The sequence below is a fragment of the Centrocercus urophasianus genome, unplaced genomic scaffold (genome assembly GCF_019232065.1).
Source record: "Centrocercus urophasianus isolate 14NV4802_14NV808 unplaced genomic scaffold, USGS_Curo_1.0 seq_17, whole genome shotgun sequence".
Taxonomy (NCBI): Eukaryota; Metazoa; Chordata; class Aves; order Galliformes; family Phasianidae; genus Centrocercus; species Centrocercus urophasianus.
This window is the reverse complement of record NW_024884722.1, coordinates 29,833,286-29,851,055: the sequence shown is the minus strand read 5'-3', so window position 1 is coordinate 29,851,055 and position 17,770 is coordinate 29,833,286. Positions and strand designations below refer to the sequence as shown.

The 17,770-nt window shown below is 41.8% G+C and overlaps 1 protein-coding gene across 1 annotated transcript; it reads left to right on the top strand.

Moving 5' to 3' along the window:
* The first annotated feature begins 2,251 nt into the window (after window positions 1–2,251).
* On the top strand, window positions 2,252–16,607 carry RGR (retinal G protein coupled receptor). Its single transcript, XM_042818803.1, has 7 exons — window positions 2,252–2,330; window positions 5,198–5,354; window positions 6,747–6,868; window positions 13,869–14,022; window positions 14,512–14,629; window positions 15,397–15,510; window positions 16,464–16,607. Exons 1-7 carry the CDS (start codon window positions 2,252–2,254, stop codon window positions 16,605–16,607), a joined length of 888 nt encoding a protein of 295 aa, XP_042674737.1.
* Window positions 16,608–17,770: the final 1,163 nt, after the last annotated feature.

The window sequence follows — 17,770 nt, the reverse complement described above, 5'->3', positions numbered from 1 at the left end:
AAATATTTAAGATACTTGAAGAAAAGCAGCTGATAGTTTCCCAGTATTCACTCTACTAAAGATCTGCTAATTGCAAAATGGGTTGAGGCAGTAACCCACTTTGCTGGGAAAAAAATGTTCGGAATGAGCAAAGTCTGTATCACAGACTTCAGTACACAGCACAAAAAATACTAGAGGTATAAGACACTTGGGAGGTTTACTTGGCAATGACGGTGAGGTAACTGACAGCCCTCATGAAGGCAATTCACAGAATACCCATGTCTTTCATCCCTATTCTGGAAGAGCTGCACAGCTTCATGCTGACAAGCATTACAATGAGCCATCTATCTTCAAAACCATCACACGAAGAAGATTTACAGCACATTCACAAAATCTAGCACTAATTTTTTGCAAGAATGTACAATGGATGACTGTTAAAGAACAGGCCTTGATCAGTCATTTGCCATACTAGGAGGCGAGGTTATCTTCCAACAAGACACCTAGATGAATGAAAGATAAACATAATATTGGATTTATGTGGTGAAACACAATTTTGTTCTGTTTAAATCAACTAGCTTGACAAATACCTTGCCCTCCTGAATCCTGCTTCAAAATCCAAGAGCACATCCAACAAGGCAATTATCAACATCAAAAACAGTGAAGTCACAAAACACAGCCAAATGTTTTCATAAGTCTTGAAGCTCTGATTACTACGCCTGCACATCACCACTTGTATGTAAGCACAGGTTTCAGGAAAACTGTAAAACATCATTTTACCACAGGCTTCAACCAAGACCTGTGACTGTGAATGCACCTCCACAGTGTAGCCAGAAGAGTCATATATAAGCCCTAGCCATACCTGGGTCAGAAGCTCTCTGCCTGGAGTCTCAGTCAACCAGAAGCCAGGCCAGCACAGTGCAGGACAGAAGCTGGGGTAAGTCAACGTCCTTTGTGGTTCAGATTCCTTTTTGCTCCCATTTCAGAGAGGGATTATGCAGATAAAGAATATTATTCATCAAAATGGAAACTACCATGGTAGTGACACCTTGTTAATCGAGGGGAGGGTAAGTAGGTAGAAAAGAAACAGATATTCTGAGCCAGGAAAGAGTGAAGAAAAATTAAGCAAGTGAACCTAGAAAGTAAAGTAAAAAAAGTAAAGTGCCCTTAAAAAGAAAACACCTCATTTAATAGTGGTTGTAGTTATTGCTGCTCTAAATGTAGATTAAAAATGGAGAACTATGGACAAGTTGTTCGCTTTTAATGAACAGGCACTGAAAACAACTCAACAGTTGGATAGGAAAAATTTTCTAGTCTCTCAGACTCTGAAAGTTGTTAGCTTCCATTCTCCCATATCCAAGAAAATTCCCAGGATTACTTCATTGGTAGTAAAAGAAACAGAAGGAAAATAGTTGACCCAGCTGGTATGTGGTAAAGACTTGCACTCATCTCAGAAAAACTGTGTGATTTGCTCCTAAGGGCTGGCAGATAAGATTCTGGTAAAGGAGCACGATGCACATAGTCCAAAGCCTGACTACATCAGGACCCCAAGCCTCAAATAACTCAGAAAGCAAAATAAGGTCATTTATTTGAGCATTCACCACTGGACAACTTATATACATCTTTGTATGCCTTGGACCTCAGTGCAATAATTAGCACGTTTTCCTTTATTCAAACTGTGCCAGTTTGCACCTTAATCTAAGCCTCATTTACTAAAGGGAGAGATGTTAATGTGCATAACAGTCACTGCCAGAAAAACAGACTGCCCATTTTCTAAAAAAGGTGTGAGAAGATGATCTATATGTTGAAAAATTTCTCAGTTCCTGCTTTTTCCCTAATTACCAACTCAATGAGTGCCCCTTTGTTTTTCAGGTCACTTTCCAATTATATATTACATGTTTCTTTCGTTCCACAACCTTTAATTCTTTTTCAGTGTTGCAGAATTAACTGGACAGGGTTCTTAATCTTGTCTCTACAATGAACTTGTTGTAATTGCAATGAATGCTTTCATTTTGCTGGCGTCTGAAATACGATTTGCAGGAGAAGGAGGGGTGCGGGTTGATGCTAGTCCCATCGTTAACAACATTCTTGCAGGGATTGTAGTGGTGGGAGTAAAAACCCCAAAGCTTTTATATAATAATGAGCATGTGTCTGCACGTGGACTACTCCTTTAAGAAGCCTTGGGCTGGTGGATGAAAGGGGACGCAGGGAAAAGGCAGCCCCACAGACATAGCAGAGGGCAGAGGTTAAATCTGTTGGCATTTTTATCACAAGAATGGTCACTTCACATCCTCTCCCTGAAGGCTTCACTGAAATAGAGGTGTTTGCCATCGGCACAGCCCTACTGGTAGAAGGTAAGCTCAGTTTGGGAACTCAGCAACAAATAATTAAGATTTTTGCCTCTGTTATTCCTGGAGTGGTGGATGGGAACTGAAGCAAATAGCAGCACTTGCAATGCACTGGCCCAGACCTGTGCTGGTTACTGTGTTTGCATTATCAGTGCTTCTGGTGGGCTGCCAGTTGTTTGCAGTGAAGACCTGCTCTGCATGCACAGCCTTACTGTGGTAGGGAAGTACTTTCCACTTAGATTTCTTATCAAGAATCTGGGATGCGAGAATATGCTGTTGACTTTTAAAGGCAATTTCATCTTCCTCAGGGGAAGGATGTTGAAATGACTGATGATCCCTCAATAAAATCGGGCTGCTTGTTTTGTTGGCTATATTTGTGATAGCTATTTTATAATCAAAAATGATAAATCCAAAATAGCCTGTAAACTGCTGCGTATATCCAAATTGCACTAGTGTCGTGGAAATTAATGGTTGCTGGGTAAAAGTAACAAACAGAAATGAATGAGCATGAGGTTCAAAAACTTTCATGGCATTAAGAAGTAAAATCTGAAGTAGGAGGGACTATACTCATTTAACGAAGCCAGTATGGGCTTTTCTTAAGATGTTCCACCTAGATAAGAGATGAACAGAACTGTCAGTTTGCATGTACCTGGCAGATAGAGAAGGACAATATGGCAGCTGGGAACACATCAGTGTGAGTCACTGGCCTCTGTTCGTAGCTGAATCCAGTCAGGGCCTGGGCCCCACTCCTGCATTTTGCTGCCCAGCCAGGAATACGGGGATCCTGGGGTCAAGCAACAGAGGAGAAGACATACAGATGAGCAGAATGGGACAAATGGTCATCAGCACACTCAATGCATGTGCAGCATGGCAGAGGGAAGGATGCTCACCTTCTATTTGCAGGCAAGCTGAGCCGGAATGCAGCATCACATCTGCCTGCAAAGGAAAGCTGGAAGAGCTGTGCCAGAAATTCTTCCTTGGAAAAAGAGAGAAGGAAAAGCTTCTGCTACTGACCCAGGAGTCAGTTGCTGATTAAACACAGAATTAAGAGCCATACCCGGCCAACAGCAATCAGGGCCTGATAGTTCCATGCATAAATTTGCCCTTCATTCCTGAGGAATGAGAAGCAACAGGAGAACAAGGATGCTGATGTGTGCTGGCACAGGCTGACAGACAGGCTCTTGTTAGGGTCTGGTCCCGGCAGCCCTGCCAGCCCCTACCTGGCACCCACAGGACAGGGACCTGCAGTTGCTCAAGCCCAAGCACAATACTCACTGGCAACCTGCACTTACAGCTAGGAACAGTCTGGCACATTTACGTTTCACTAAAGACAAATGGCCATATGACTGCTTAATATTTTCTACAGGGTTTTAGGGTGAACATGCCCAGTGGGTTCACAGTAACACTTTATCTTTGCCATCTGACTATGAAGACTGAATAATTAAACATGAATTTACCTTCCCAGAGACTTTGAGAGAAAAGTGATGAAGATTTTTTTGCTGCACCTTGTATGTGCCATTTGCAAAATGGGCAAATAGTGCCGAGAAACAGGAAAACTTTGCATTCACTTTTACTAATTGGACAGATCATCTGCTTTAAGAATAAAAACTCAAAGGTATGTGATGCTGGCCTTTAAGAAAGCAGCGCGAGGTGAAGCCTAAAACGTCCATAAAAAGAGGGGAAAAGACAAAGCTGATATAGTAATAGCTCTTCAGCACTAGTGTAAATATGATCCCAAAAAACCTCCCATAAAGGCTTGAGCACACTTGGGAGGGTTGGCAGCAGTGCTACCCTGCAGGTGGGAGGTAAGCTGGCAGGGAAGAAATAAAACCTCACATGGCTCCAAATATTTCTCCTGGAAATATTGCGTTATCTGTTGTGTAATGAAAGACTCTCATCAGCTGTTACTATGGTTATGCCATCAGCCATTAATGTAATTAAAGCAGGAGCAGGATTTCTGACTACACAAAATTATCCATCTTATGTAACTGCAGAATTAAGACAATGAGCACAAGTAATAACGCTACTTTAGAGAATTAAGGGATATGGATTTTTTTCTGCGCTACATTATTTCTCCTTCCAAGAAGAACACAAATTAGAAAGACATACTGCCTCTCGTCTAACTGAGCCTTAGAGAAGAGATGTTGAGTCAGAGACTCATCAGAGCTAAAATAATTCAGGCCATCTTGAAAAGGACATCAAAGGACAAAGTTTGAGTTTAAAGCAGTGAAGGATGGGGTTCAGGGCAGCACAGCCAAGTGAGTAGCTGGGGTTTCTTAAGAGCTCCTCTCTGACAACAAACATTAACTTATTTTTTTAAATCTATCAGTGACTGCTTTTTATAATAAGATTATTCCTTTCCATGTATAGTCTATTGATGAAGGGCAGTAATAAGATTGAGCTGGTGTGATTCAAGCACCCTCTAGGTTAACCCTAGGCAGAATCCCAAAGGCTGACAAGGGACTTCTGTGCTGAAACACAAAAGCGTGTAACAATCTACATTAAACATGACCCATTTCCCTGCCACAGCCAGGTCTGGAGATGCGTGTGCCAGCAGTGTGTGCTGGCTGAGGGTCCCTGTGCAGCTGCCTCCTCTGCAGCTCCCTCCCTCTGACCCATGTATTCCTGGATGGAGCCTGACAATCAGGTTTCTCCATTAAAGCAAAGCATGGAATTGCAAATAAAATTGAAGCATTTCTTCTCCGCATGAGCAGACACATCTCCAATGAGGATTGAAGCAGTAGCTTCAGCTGTCACCTGTGACTGAACGTCCATAACTTGCAAGCAAATTGCAAGCCCTTTGGATATATTTACTGTCCTCGTAGACATTTTCCATTTCCAGTTGAGTCACATCAAACTGTTCTGGTTTTCAGCCCTGCTTGGTTTCTGTCTGAATGGCTTGACCATTATTTCATTCCGAAAAATCAAAGAACTCCGAACACCCAGCAACCTGCTGGTTCTCAGCATCGCACTGGCTGACTGCGGGATATGCATCAATGCATTCATTGCTGCCTTTTCCAGCTTCCTCAGGTATGTGCTCCCTACTTCTACCAGGCAAGTAAAAAAGCAGACTTTACCACAGCCTTGTTAAAGAAACCATTTAACCAGAGAACTTTACCGGTAGTTATAACAGAAACTAACTGAACAGTGAAATAGTCTTACATTTGACTGAACATCCAGACGGACCTCAAATTTATCTGCAAGTCTCTCCACTGTTTATAATGAACTTTTTGACTAAATTTCTTCTGGAAATCTGTGGAAAATGAAAATACAGAACAGTTCACAGGGAGCTCAAATCAGTTATGAAATTTGATTTTCCACATTCTCATGTCAATCATTCAGTCACGACAGAAACTATATCAAGCATTTTTGTCAGTAATTGCAACCAACAAATCATAAGCGCACCTTACTAACGAAAGAATAGACCCCATAAAGCAGCTGATTAATAATTCCACTTAACAAGTGTATTTTTAAACTGTGGAAATAGTAGAGAACACAAAAGCATTTCAAGCTGGAGTGTGACAATCTGATTTCCTTCTAGTAGAAATAAAAATATTTTTTCCAATTAACAAGTCAACAATAAGCTCTAGCAAGGAGCTGCTTTGCCTTGTGTATAGATTATTCTTGTCTGGGACAATTAAGTGGCACCGAAGTCAATAGAGATGCCTTTTCTGAACTGAAACTGAAAAGCTAAGGTTAATATATCTAAATGTGCTTGGTTTTAATCCTTGCAGAAGTTTCCTAGTCTCTGAAGAGCTTGGCTGTCTCTTTCCAAAAGGACTTGCAGGAGCCTTCTGCTGAATTACACTGGTGTACAAATTGTATGAGAAAAGAGATTTCTGAAGATTTCTACCTTGCAGGCATCTCTATAAGCCTAAGAGTCAGGTTAGATTAAAGCAGAAAGAAAAAAAAGCCATGAATGATCAGAACACTCATGCCAGAAGGTGACATTTACATGAGACCATTTCATGTTTCTTCATATTCTGTCTGCAAAAAATGTTTGGAAGCCTCAGCCTAACTGGAGTGTTTATAGTTATTGTGAGCTTCTGCTCTGCGTTGAACAGAGAGTTGACCTTCACAAGTTGACCAGTTTCTACGCCCACTGAGTGCAAAATGTTGCACTTATGGATAACTGGATGAAATGTAAATTTCAAACTAAAACAAATACCTTTCCAACACGTAAATGCAGGGTTATATTTTCTTCTCTATATTCAGGGTAAAAATAACTGCTGTAGTACACCAGAAACCACAGAAAGGCAAATACAGATAAACACCTACAAGAGACCACAGTCAACTCCTCCACGGCATTTCTCAGACTTGAAAATGGGAGGAGATCATTTTCTCCCCTCCAATAATGCAACTTCTAAACGTGTCTTCACTTGTTCCAATAATTTTCTTAACACCCTGGTTGTTTGTTGACAGGTACTGGCCCTATGGCTCCGAGGGCTGTCAGATTCATGGATTCCAAGGTTTCTTGACAGCACTAGCCAGCATTAGCTCCAGCGCAGCAGTTGCCTGGGACCGGTATCATCACTACTGTACAAGTAAGGCTCTAACTAAACTACCAGTTTTACCTGTATCATGTTAAAAACCAGCTTGTTTAGATTTCAGAGAAGCCAAGCAGGCACATACTTATTCTTCTGTGTATCTTTTATGTATAAAGGAATTCTGTCTACAAGGGACACCTTTCCACTAACCAACCACTAACCAGACACTTTCAGGAACATTTCGCTCTTCCAGGTCACATCTAAATACCAACTCTCTTGTCATGCTTTCACTTCCTCCGTAACTAACCATCAGGGTCCCAAACAAAATCCAGCACCTCAGAGAGAAATCTATGCACCTTGGGCTTCCATCCAACACCCTGTTTTGTACCAAACAGAGCTTCATGCCCATGCAGAGTTTACTAATTACAGAAAGTCAGTGTAGCTACAGAGCTGGCTCTGAACAAACAGCAACTGGCACAAAGCCCACAGCAAAGGCACGATGGGGCAAACAGCACAGCAACCCAATTGCACAGTGCACAGGAACTATGGGGCATGAGCTTCTTCTGGGTTTGTGCTGCATTCCAGACCCCTTTACAAAGGCTGAAATGCACTGCATTTGTCACCAAGCAAAGAATAAATAATCTGCAAATTTTGGTAAAAGCAAAGTCAAGTCATTCAGGAGGAATGTTATTTTCCTTCTCTTAGTGAAGGATGTTTTTTGTTTTTCTTAACAATGTAGTTGTTAACTATCTCTGACACTCTAGAGCTGGAGTTTATGGAAATCTAATATTAGACAGGGAGGCTGACACAGGAAAATAAATTTGCCTTTTTTGCACACTTATGAAAGCATCATTTTGAGTTAGATGAAAAATGAGGCTTTACAGGAATGTCAGATGTATGGATTTACAGAGATAGGCACAGTCTTTTGTCACTGAACTATCTCCCAAACATTGGTGGTGTTGGATTTGTGAGAGAAAAATTCTGCTGAATAATGGTGCTGAGATGGTTCGGTGTCCACAGAGACCATTGAATTTGTGCTAGCACACCAGCTGTGCTCCAGCCATGACTGCAGTTAGGGAGAACTGGGAAATTAGCGTATGTTCTTAGCATGGAAGTCAGGAAACACAAGTATGTGCATTATCGTCTGCTGTAAAGCAAACCAGAGCAATCTTGTGAGCACTGGCACCAACAAATCTTGCTTTCTTATGCATATAGCACTCAGGGATGATGCTCGCCTTTGTCCACTAAGATAGACTTGTGGTGGCTGCTCCAGGGGCCTCACCTCCCCCAGACACCAACCATCACAGTAAATGCATCAGCTTGGTACCTGCTAGTCTGCACTCTCTCATTTTGTTCTAGTCAGTCAGTATTTCAGAAGTTAGTAAGAAAAGGCAGAGACGAAGCAGAGGGTGTGCAATGTTTTCATCTGGAAAAGGGAAAGAAATGTGACATTAAACACAAACTTCTTCTGAAAGCAAATTCTAACACTCTGTAATGCCAGGAACGCCCCAGCCCCTGCTATTTGGCCACTCCAGCAGTGGTGTGGGAGCTCTGCCAGCTGGGAGAAATGACAGAGAGCCTCCATGCAGGCCTGCAGCTTCCCTCTCTCCTACTGCAGCTGGGTGCCTTCCAGACAAATGAGGAGCCTGGAGTACCCCCACATAAGCACACCATTCCCAAAAACACTGTGTCCTCTTGTCAGCACTAATAGAAAATGGCAGCCCTCCTTTCCTTGTGCTAAAGCACAGGATGTCCAGATCACTCCATATAAAATGTCCTAAATCAAAGTTTAAAAGCTGGCCAGGGAAGAGACTGCTGAGTTGTAGCACTTCAATGCCACCTTTAACATTCATACAGCCATTCCGGCACAGCCTCTATATGATCAGAACAGAGAGTGTTAAAACAAACCCAGAGCACATAGTGAACATGGCTGACTGGGTGATATGATTGAGGGCACAAAGGTTGCCAAATTTTTGTTCTGAAACTTTTGTCAAGAACTCATCTCAGGCAAAGAAATGGCATTTTTTCACATCCAGACAAAGGCCCCCAATAATGTAGGCTGCAAGCTGCATCCATACCAACACCCCCTGGACAATAAAATGCATTTGGAGCGAGAAGAGTGGCATCTGTACATTATGAGAGAGAAAAACAAGCGTATCTTTGGGAAGATATTTTACTCTCTGCAACATTGACTTTAATGCTTTAGTGCCGTGCACTCCTCCAGCCAAGAGCACTGTACATTAAGGGCACAGACAGATATACCCTAAGGGCACAAACTTCTTCACTTTGCTCAAATAGTTATGTACTGATGACCAAACAGCTGCTGTTACTGGGCATTTTGAACCAAAAAAAGCAAAACAAGAACAGGTGTTCTTAAGAGCTCATTCTCTTTGGCTGTTCCAGTAAAACCAGCCAGTTCCCAGTTTCATCTATCACATGCTGAGCATGAGAATGATTAAATCTTATTTCATAGGCCTGACATACCAAGCCTACAGGCTATGCTGTGTTCTCAATCCATATATTAAACCCCTGTTGACACTCACGCGGGTTGCATGCCTGTACAGAAGGTACAAAGCACCTTTGGCTAAAAAATAATGCTATCAACCTTTTATCTTCATCTTGGGAACTAATACTCTTCCCAGATTCACTTACACCATCCTTCATGTTTTTATGTCCTAAGAGTTTCCAAGAACACTTCTATTACAGCATTCCTCAAGCAGACACTCAATTATCAAGAATCAATTTTTTTGAGGAAGAACATACTGATGAGAACATGAGAGCTTACGATGATGAGGAGGAAAAATAAACAGACCTTCCATCCATTCTGGATGCTAATAACACGAATCAAAACATCCTGATGATTTCACACTAGCGTTTAAGAATTAGGGGGAAAAGGAAAGTCTGAAGTGATTTGTCAGTGCTTTTCTCAGTAATACAACAGAAAAGAACAAAATCAGTGGGGATTTCACAGCAACATTCAATTAGAACAAGTAGGGCTGCAGAGTTTGTATCTAATCCTTAATGTACAAAGAAATCTGGGTTGTGATATCAGTTTGGGAAGATTAGTAAACTACCATTTGCTCCAATTGCAGCTGTCAGCTCAGCCAGATTAGGGGCAAGTCCTCACCTCCTGTTACATTGCGGCAGCCACCCTGTCACACGCTCTCCATCTAGTCATGCTCCTCCATCCGTTTGCAAGATGAAACACCAGTCTTTATACAGCTCTTGCATTTTTACTGAAGCAGGATGTAATTACCAAGATGGCTTTATGGTCATAGAAGACTGCAGGAAAAAAAAAAAAGGAATAAAAATATCCCATTTCTTAGGTTATTTTAAAGAGCATTTTTTCCTAATGGCTTTTTTTTTTTTTTTTTTTTTTTTTTTTTCTATGCACAACAGAAGCCATTACATAGTGCAGTTTTCTTATCCCTACAAAAATATGGATATTGTGTTCTCCAGTCTCTGCTACTTTTCCCACTGCACCGGTGCCTATTTTATTTCGGACTGATATACATCATTCTCAACAAGACAATTCCAGATATTATTTGTCTTTGACAAACTTTACCAATTTTAATTGATATGTGCCATTCGTAAGCCTGGGATGAGCTGGACTGTTCTGGAATATTTCAGCTATTATAACACTTTGTCCCTTCCACTTTAGAAAATCCTGTTGACCTTTAGTTTGACAAATTCCTTTTGAATATCAGCCTGAAATCCAGTTGAAAGGTAGCCACTGTGTCAGAGATATATTTTTTGCTCTTTCTGTGAAAATCAGCTTAATATTTAGCCAATTTATAAATCTTCCAGAGATCTAAATTCATAAACGTTTCCACAGATAACAGTTTACAATTGCACCACTAAAGACTAGCTAGCATTATTAGAAGTGTTAAGATTCCATGCTCTATCTAGTGCTTTCTAAAATAAAAGCTTCAGACATTATAATTTTAGTACTCTTTTAACAATTTAGTTTTGTTTGTGATCATGAACTCATTCTATTCCAAAGTAATCTTACAGAAGACCTATAAAATTCCCCATGTTCACGTCTCTCTGTTTGAAAAGGAGAAGTTTCCCTCTTTCTCTTTGAGGGGCCAGAGCACAGGAGTGATTAGGCTTAATGAGACCAGACTGCCAGCACTGGGCTCTAATTAAGAAGAATTTCTTTGAGCGTATGCTGAACTCCATATATACACATCTAACTGAATTAGGACCTACATGGCTATTATGCTAAGTTACACCAGTCCACAGAAGGCATTTAAGGTGAAGCAATAGCCTGCTCGGTATGACAGCAACTGAACTGCTTTCAGCTTGTTGATGCACTTTCGCCTCTGAGAGGACGTTATGGCCATGTGCATTGAGGGCTGTTCTTTCAGCAATCTTGCTTTTTTTCCTGAGTTTCCAGCAAAGCATACTACCAAAAACTGAAACAATTTGTTTAACATCCCTTGGGGCCAGAGGAAAGACATGCAACTGGCACCAGGACTGGCAGCCGACGTAGCAGCAGCTGGCAGGCGAGAGCTTCCCCTGCTGTTCTGTGCACAATGACAGCACGTGCAACTTGCAGCACCCCACACATCCGTGCATGCAGCTGGATCACTCACCCCCATCAGTGCAGATACTCATGAGCTGCCTTCAGTATTTTACCAATACTGCTCAAGTGGCAAATTTCATCCATGCAAAGATCTTTTTCTTACATGCAGAGATCTGTGATCCATCCATCTTCATATCGTAGTAGTCTGCAAAATTAAAGGATGGAGAGCAAAGAAAGCAAAGTTTCTGCTGCAAGATATCATGAAAAACAATTGCTATCAACTACTTTATAGGAAAAATGAACAAACAAAAAAGAACAAGCAACGTTTAGTTTGTGTGATGTTTTGTTTGCTTGTTTGGTTCTTTTTCCAGATTATCAGGAGAACTTACCATTTACAAAACTATATTCCCAAAACAATAATGCTACTTTTGTCATGAGTGTGGTGTAAAAGAAATACAATTTAGATCTAGGTTTCACTGCAGCTGCTCTTGGTAATGCCTTTTTAAAACATGCTAGAATGTATAAAAGACAAAGCAAACCTGACAGCTTGTGTAATAAGCTGCGTCCTGATTGAATTTCGAGTTACAATTGCTTAAAGCCAAGCTACAAGAAGGATGAATCTGTAGAACACAAATGGAAATGGAAGCTCTGGATCAGTAACAACACTAACATGCTTTCTTGAACATATACCTGGGAAGGATGCAGCTCTGAACAGATATAATATATGCTACATTGCTGCTTTGAATTGGAAGGTTAAGAATAATTACAGTAATTTCTAACAAGCTTGGCTCAAATTTCTAGTCCTTAAATCACAAGGTATTCCTTTTTTTTTCTCCCCCATTGATGTAATCTATAGCTATATTAATGTCAGTATAACTATAAATGATTTGAGCCTTTGTAGCTGAAGTACATTGTCTTTGTGGGAATCATACAAAAGACAGGTATTAATCATTATTAATCATCAATAATAATTATAACAAAGAATGTCTAAAATGACTAAAAACATCAATGGATTTTTTGCTACCTACCATATTAAAACAAAGTATTTAATAAAAATGATTTATTTTTCCCTTAGTATTTGAATTGCAACGTGTACCCCTTTGTTTCCCAGAACTCATTTTTGAACATTTGCAGCAAACAATTTCTTCAAGCCATTCAAACTCTTCCCTCAAGAACTACTGAAAGATGAGAATCATAGAATCGCCATTCCTATGAATTGGGAATTTCACTGACACACCTTACTACTATCCTTCCTTAAACCAAAGGAGGGCAGCACAATCCAAAATAGCTACTGTGGAGTTTGTGGTCCTTCCTGAGGCATCAATCCTTATGGTATTCAGCAGCCTTCAGCAGGCAACCCTGGCAGGCCCTTCACCCATAAGTCTGCCCTGTACACCTGGTAGGAGGGCTCACCTGCTCACGTCCCACCTCCAGTCCCTCACCTTCTCAATAAAGGTCAGAGTTGCCCTGAATCCTGCTGACCTGCTGGCGTGATGCCACTGTCAAGAGCAAAGGAGAAGACTGCTTCCCAGGCTGAGTGAAAATTGCATCATTACTTCCCTCTAATGGGAGATTTGATTAGAAAGGAGTAGTGGGCAAAGTAGTACAGCTGGCGTCATGGGCAATTCAGTCCAGGCATGATTGTGGACGTCAGCCCTGGTAACCAAATTATCCAGGCCTCCTTACATGCAGGCAGCGTGACTAACACAATGTTCTGCTCAGCAGGGAAGCCTGCCTGCCTTCTCCGTGAAGAAATGCTTCCTGCACCTTATAAAGCTCCCAGTCTTTTATTTCATTCATTTACTTATTCTAGTGGTGCCTTATGGAACTAGATGAGATAGGCACAAGTGAGTGTTTCTATTATAAAATTAGAAAGAAAAAAAATAATGACCTTGAGCTTCTCATTTCCTGTTGTAGGCAAAGCAACGATCTTAAGGGCAAAGTAATTTGACTAGTAGTATTTTAGAACAGGATCTGTTGTCAAGTTAAGTGCATATATTCATATATATGCCAATAACTATCATTTTTAGAACAATGTACGCTGAATAGCCACGTGTCCACCCCTCAGGTCCAGGCAGGAAGGAAGCATCAGGTTCACAGTCACAGCCCTGAGCTGACCCACACCCTGCAGCAGAGCTCTAGTTCTTAAAGCACTATTTATTGTGTTGCCTCATGCCTTCTGCTCTTTGCCTCCCCTGAGTCTTCAAACACATTCCCAAAACACAAGAATATAGCTTGTTAACAGCAGCTGTATCTCAAGCACGGTACAAAGCTGAGCAGCAATATAGCATTTGGGTAAGGCATGTTGAAAAAGTACTGTTTGTTATTCCTGAAGTCAAAAACTTCCCTCAGCTTTTACGCAAGATAGATATTGCTGGACTTTGGTCAGCTTCAAGCTACAGAACACAGAACTGCTTGTTTCTGCCTCAGGCCTGGAGGCCAGGACTCTTTGCTCTGACCACACAGCCCAAGAGCTTTGCCCAGAGATTTTGTGCCAGGCATGCAGATCTCCTTATTCTTTTCCTGCAGGGAGCAAGCTGCAGTGGAGCACGGCCATCTCCATGATGGTGTTTGCGTGGCTGTTTGCTGCCTTCTGGGCCACGATGCCCTTGCTGGGCTGGGGGGAGTATGACTATGAGCCCCTCCGAACCTGCTGCACCCTGGACTACAGCAAAGGGGACAGGTGAGGATGAGCCCAACTGCCATGGGAGAGCAGAGCCCAGCTGTCACCTACCTACTGTGGTGCTGGGACAAGATATGCACAGCCCAAGGCTGCCTCCTGTACACAGGGATGGCCAAAGCCAGCTTCCTCCACAGGAAAAGCTGGCGCTGGGATTTCTGCCACTCCCTTGCTCATTAGTCATATGCTGCATCTTTTGGGGGTTTAGGACTTGAAACACTTTATGGTACTTCTTTATGCAGTCTAGCCCTGATGTCCTAATAAGGATGCCTGGGGTTAGCAACCAAACGCCTGCTGTGACTGTCTGCAATACTGTCCATCCCACATGCAACAGCACAACATAACTTTAGAAAATGTTAAGCCTAAAAGCAAGCTAACAAAAGTGGTTTGGGCAATTTTTAAAAAACAGATTAATTAATAAATGCAGAAAGTTTACAGAGATGCACAAAAGAGAAATTAACCACCTCTTTTTTCCCTCCTCACCCTCTCCAGAAACTATATCACATTCCTTTTTGCCCTGTCCATTTTCAATTTCATGATCCCGGGCTTCATCATGATGACAGCCTATCAGTCCATACACCAGAAGTTCAAGAAAAGCGGGCACTATAAGGTAAGGAAGCTTCCTCTTCCCCTGCAACTGCCTTGCCAAAATAGGGCTGCATCCAGCAGGGTGAAAGCCTTCAGAAATCCAGTTTCTTCTACAGAGGCTTTGGCTCAGCTCCTTCTGAACTATCTCAGAAACTGTCAGGCAGACTGGTCTGTAGCAATCCGGAATACATACGGATGTATGCCCTCTCCATATTTCTCAAACAAATGTTGGTTTTCACTATTATGAATCTTTTCTTTCCAGTGAGTTTTTGCAATAGCTTGTAATTTTTCCTATACCACTTCATAGCAATGAAGTTGAAGCAAAGTAATTACAATGCTGAAAATTTGTAATCTAAGTGTGAAAATACCACCTCCCTATTCATCAATATTTGTGATGCTTTCAGAGTTTGCCTGCCTTCGAGAAGTCTGCCAAAAATCACTTCATCTGTTTTCAGAAGCATGCATTGCCCTTCCCCTTTGCAGTATTACTGACTGCACGCAGCACATACACTGATGTCACAGGCCAAGCTCAAGGTGCTTCATCTCCTCTGCCCAGGAAGGACTGTTCACCCCAGCCCCACATCAGGTGCAGGGCTTCAGGCTCACTGTGCAGGCAGCACTCAGCACAAAGGGGGCTGTGTTCACATGCCTCCAACACTGACGGCTACGGCACTCTGCTGGGCAGTGCTCTCCTGCTAGTGGGCATGGCCTCAAGGATTTTTCCTATCTGCCTGTTGCAGTGTGAGGTTGTGAGACAAAAACAAAGACTGTGTTGCTCTTGTTTTTCAGTTTAACACTGGCTTACCTTTGAAGACGCTGGTCATTTGCTGGGGTCCCTACTGCCTTCTATGTTTCTACGCAGCAGTTGAAAACGTGATGTTCATTTCACCAAAATACCGAATGGTATGTCTGTGGCACCTGGAGGAACTCTCACACATTCCTTTCACATTCTCCCCTCCATTCCCAAGGAAAAATTCCAACCTGAACACTAACAGTCCTATTTGATATAACATCTGTTACGAGTAGATTGCTCACATGAAACCGCCTATTCGTCTACCATTTTTAAGGCAAAATAGTTTAGCACAGCAATACAGCAGACATTATAACTACTGCTTAGATCAAGCTGAATTTGAGGATTATGCTTTTTGTTGTGTGTTTTTCTTCAGTAATCAGTGCAGAACCGCAGCCTGCACTGCTTCGTGGTAGTGGGTGTGGAGGCGATGTGTTGATGATCTCAGTGGTCTTTTCCAACCCAAATGATTCTGTGGTTTGGAGAAGCATTTTGTGTCCTGTCCACAGTGAAGTACCACCTCAAAGTTTTCAGTTTTGAAGAGACTGCTTGTCCCATTCGTTTTCCCTCATCCTCCTCTCCTAAGAGAGGCTGAAACTCTTGAAGTTACAACATTTCGTTTTTCATATGAGCCTCAGTTCTGAGGTGCCTCCAGGACTCACTGATATTACAACGTGCCTCTCAGCTTCCATTCATTCATCAGCCCACTTTCAGATCAGTAAAAGCGTTACTGTATGTAGGTACTTAGCGTCCTACAAAGTATGTTAGCAATACTAGCCCGCTTACTCATACAAAGGTCTCCATGGCATACCCTCCACACCTCATGTTCAAGCTCTGCTGAAATATCCTAGTTTTGGGTGATGCTGATCTAACTTTCCTTTCCTGGAGATTGTCCTTTCCTAACTAAGAGGCCTCAGCTGAACAAATTGCTTTCATCTTTCTCATCATTCCAGAGTAGCAAGCTGCTGCCATCGGGGAAAGGTATTTGATTGACAGAGGGAAACAGCCCAGACTAAAATCAGCCCACTGGCTCATCGGCACATTTTTCTATCGTGTCTCCCTACAGATTCCTGCCATTATTGCCAAGACGGTGCCAACCGTGGACAGCTTTGTGTATGCCTTGGGCAATGAGAACTACAGAGGAGGAATATGGCAGTTCCTCACAGGACAGAAGATTGAGAAAGCAGAGGTTGATAACAAAACTAAGTAACCCATTACAACATCAAGCCACATTAATGCAGGTACACCAGTGAAAGCAGCGCAGTAGAGGAAGACATGTACACTGTGGTATGTACATGCAAAGGTGATTCCACGTTGAAAAGGCTGTGCACTGACTACAAGCAATGAAAGAAAGCCCCATGGATTACTGTTGAAACCATCATGAGCTGCTTGTCAAACAAGCTGCCACAAACCTGTCTTGATTGTCATCAGTCTCATTTTATATGTCACTGCAAATAAACTGTACGCTGGAAAACATTTTTTTTTTCTCCTGATAGTCTAACATAAAAGCTCAGCAAATTAACTGAAGTAGGGTATTCATTTACACAGTGAAGCCTCCCCAAACCAAACTGCAGTTTGTCCATACAGTGATGCTTGAACTACTAGAAGATTAGAGAATCCAGAATTATGCCACATGTCTGTATTAATAGCTTATCCATCTGAACAATGCATTTTCTATGCACTCAAAATGAGAGTTTCCAAACTTCCATAATGAATCTGCCATCCTAATTCCATTAAAACATGTTAGTGGACATTTTGCTCCAGTAAGGCATATTAGCTTGGCTCCCATTCAGATGAATTAGTGTGACATTCAGCTGTGTCGCACACTAAGCTGCATCAGATTTTGCAGTTGCTGCTTACCAGGACAATCAACAATCCCACAGTCCATCATCAAAACATTCATATTTTATCAAACACTGAGCAAAACTAAGGGGAGGTATGGATCAGATTGACAGAGCAGTAAATACTGTTATGACAAGATTATTCAGAATAGTCACATACTCGGTTGACAGCTAAGACCTGTATCTCTGGTACGCATAATATTAAACGAGCAGATGACAAAATACGGTCACAAAGATTAAGATTAAATATGCATCTATACTGACAGACTCTGAATGTGTAATTATCTCTTTCTCAGGAGAAAGACCTATGCAGGTCTTGAAATAATCTTGTCAGCAGGGTCATACTGATAAATCCCAGCAGAATGCTAAAAACCACTAGAAATGAATAGGAAACAAAAAAAGACACAACCTCACATTACTTGAAAGCCACTCTGCTCAGATTTGTTGGAAAAGATGCACAGTTTGGGTCATTTCAACTCACAGAGGGAACAGAAAAGCTAGAAAAGGGCTACAGATGTGATCAAATGTAAGA

Excerpts from the sequence above, each read along its gene's own strand:
- RGR (XM_042818803.1), top strand. The coding sequence starts at position 2,252 with ATGGTCACTTCACATCCTCTCCCTGAAGGCTTCACTGAAATAGAGGTG. Across the intron at positions 5,355-6,746 it reads GCCTTTTCCAGCTTCCTCAG|GTACTGGCCCTATGGCTCCG; the intron begins GTATGTGCTCCC and ends GTTTGTTGACAG. Across the intron at positions 15,511-16,463 it reads TTTCACCAAAATACCGAATG|ATTCCTGCCATTATTGCCAA; the intron begins GTATGTCTGTGG and ends GTCTCCCTACAG.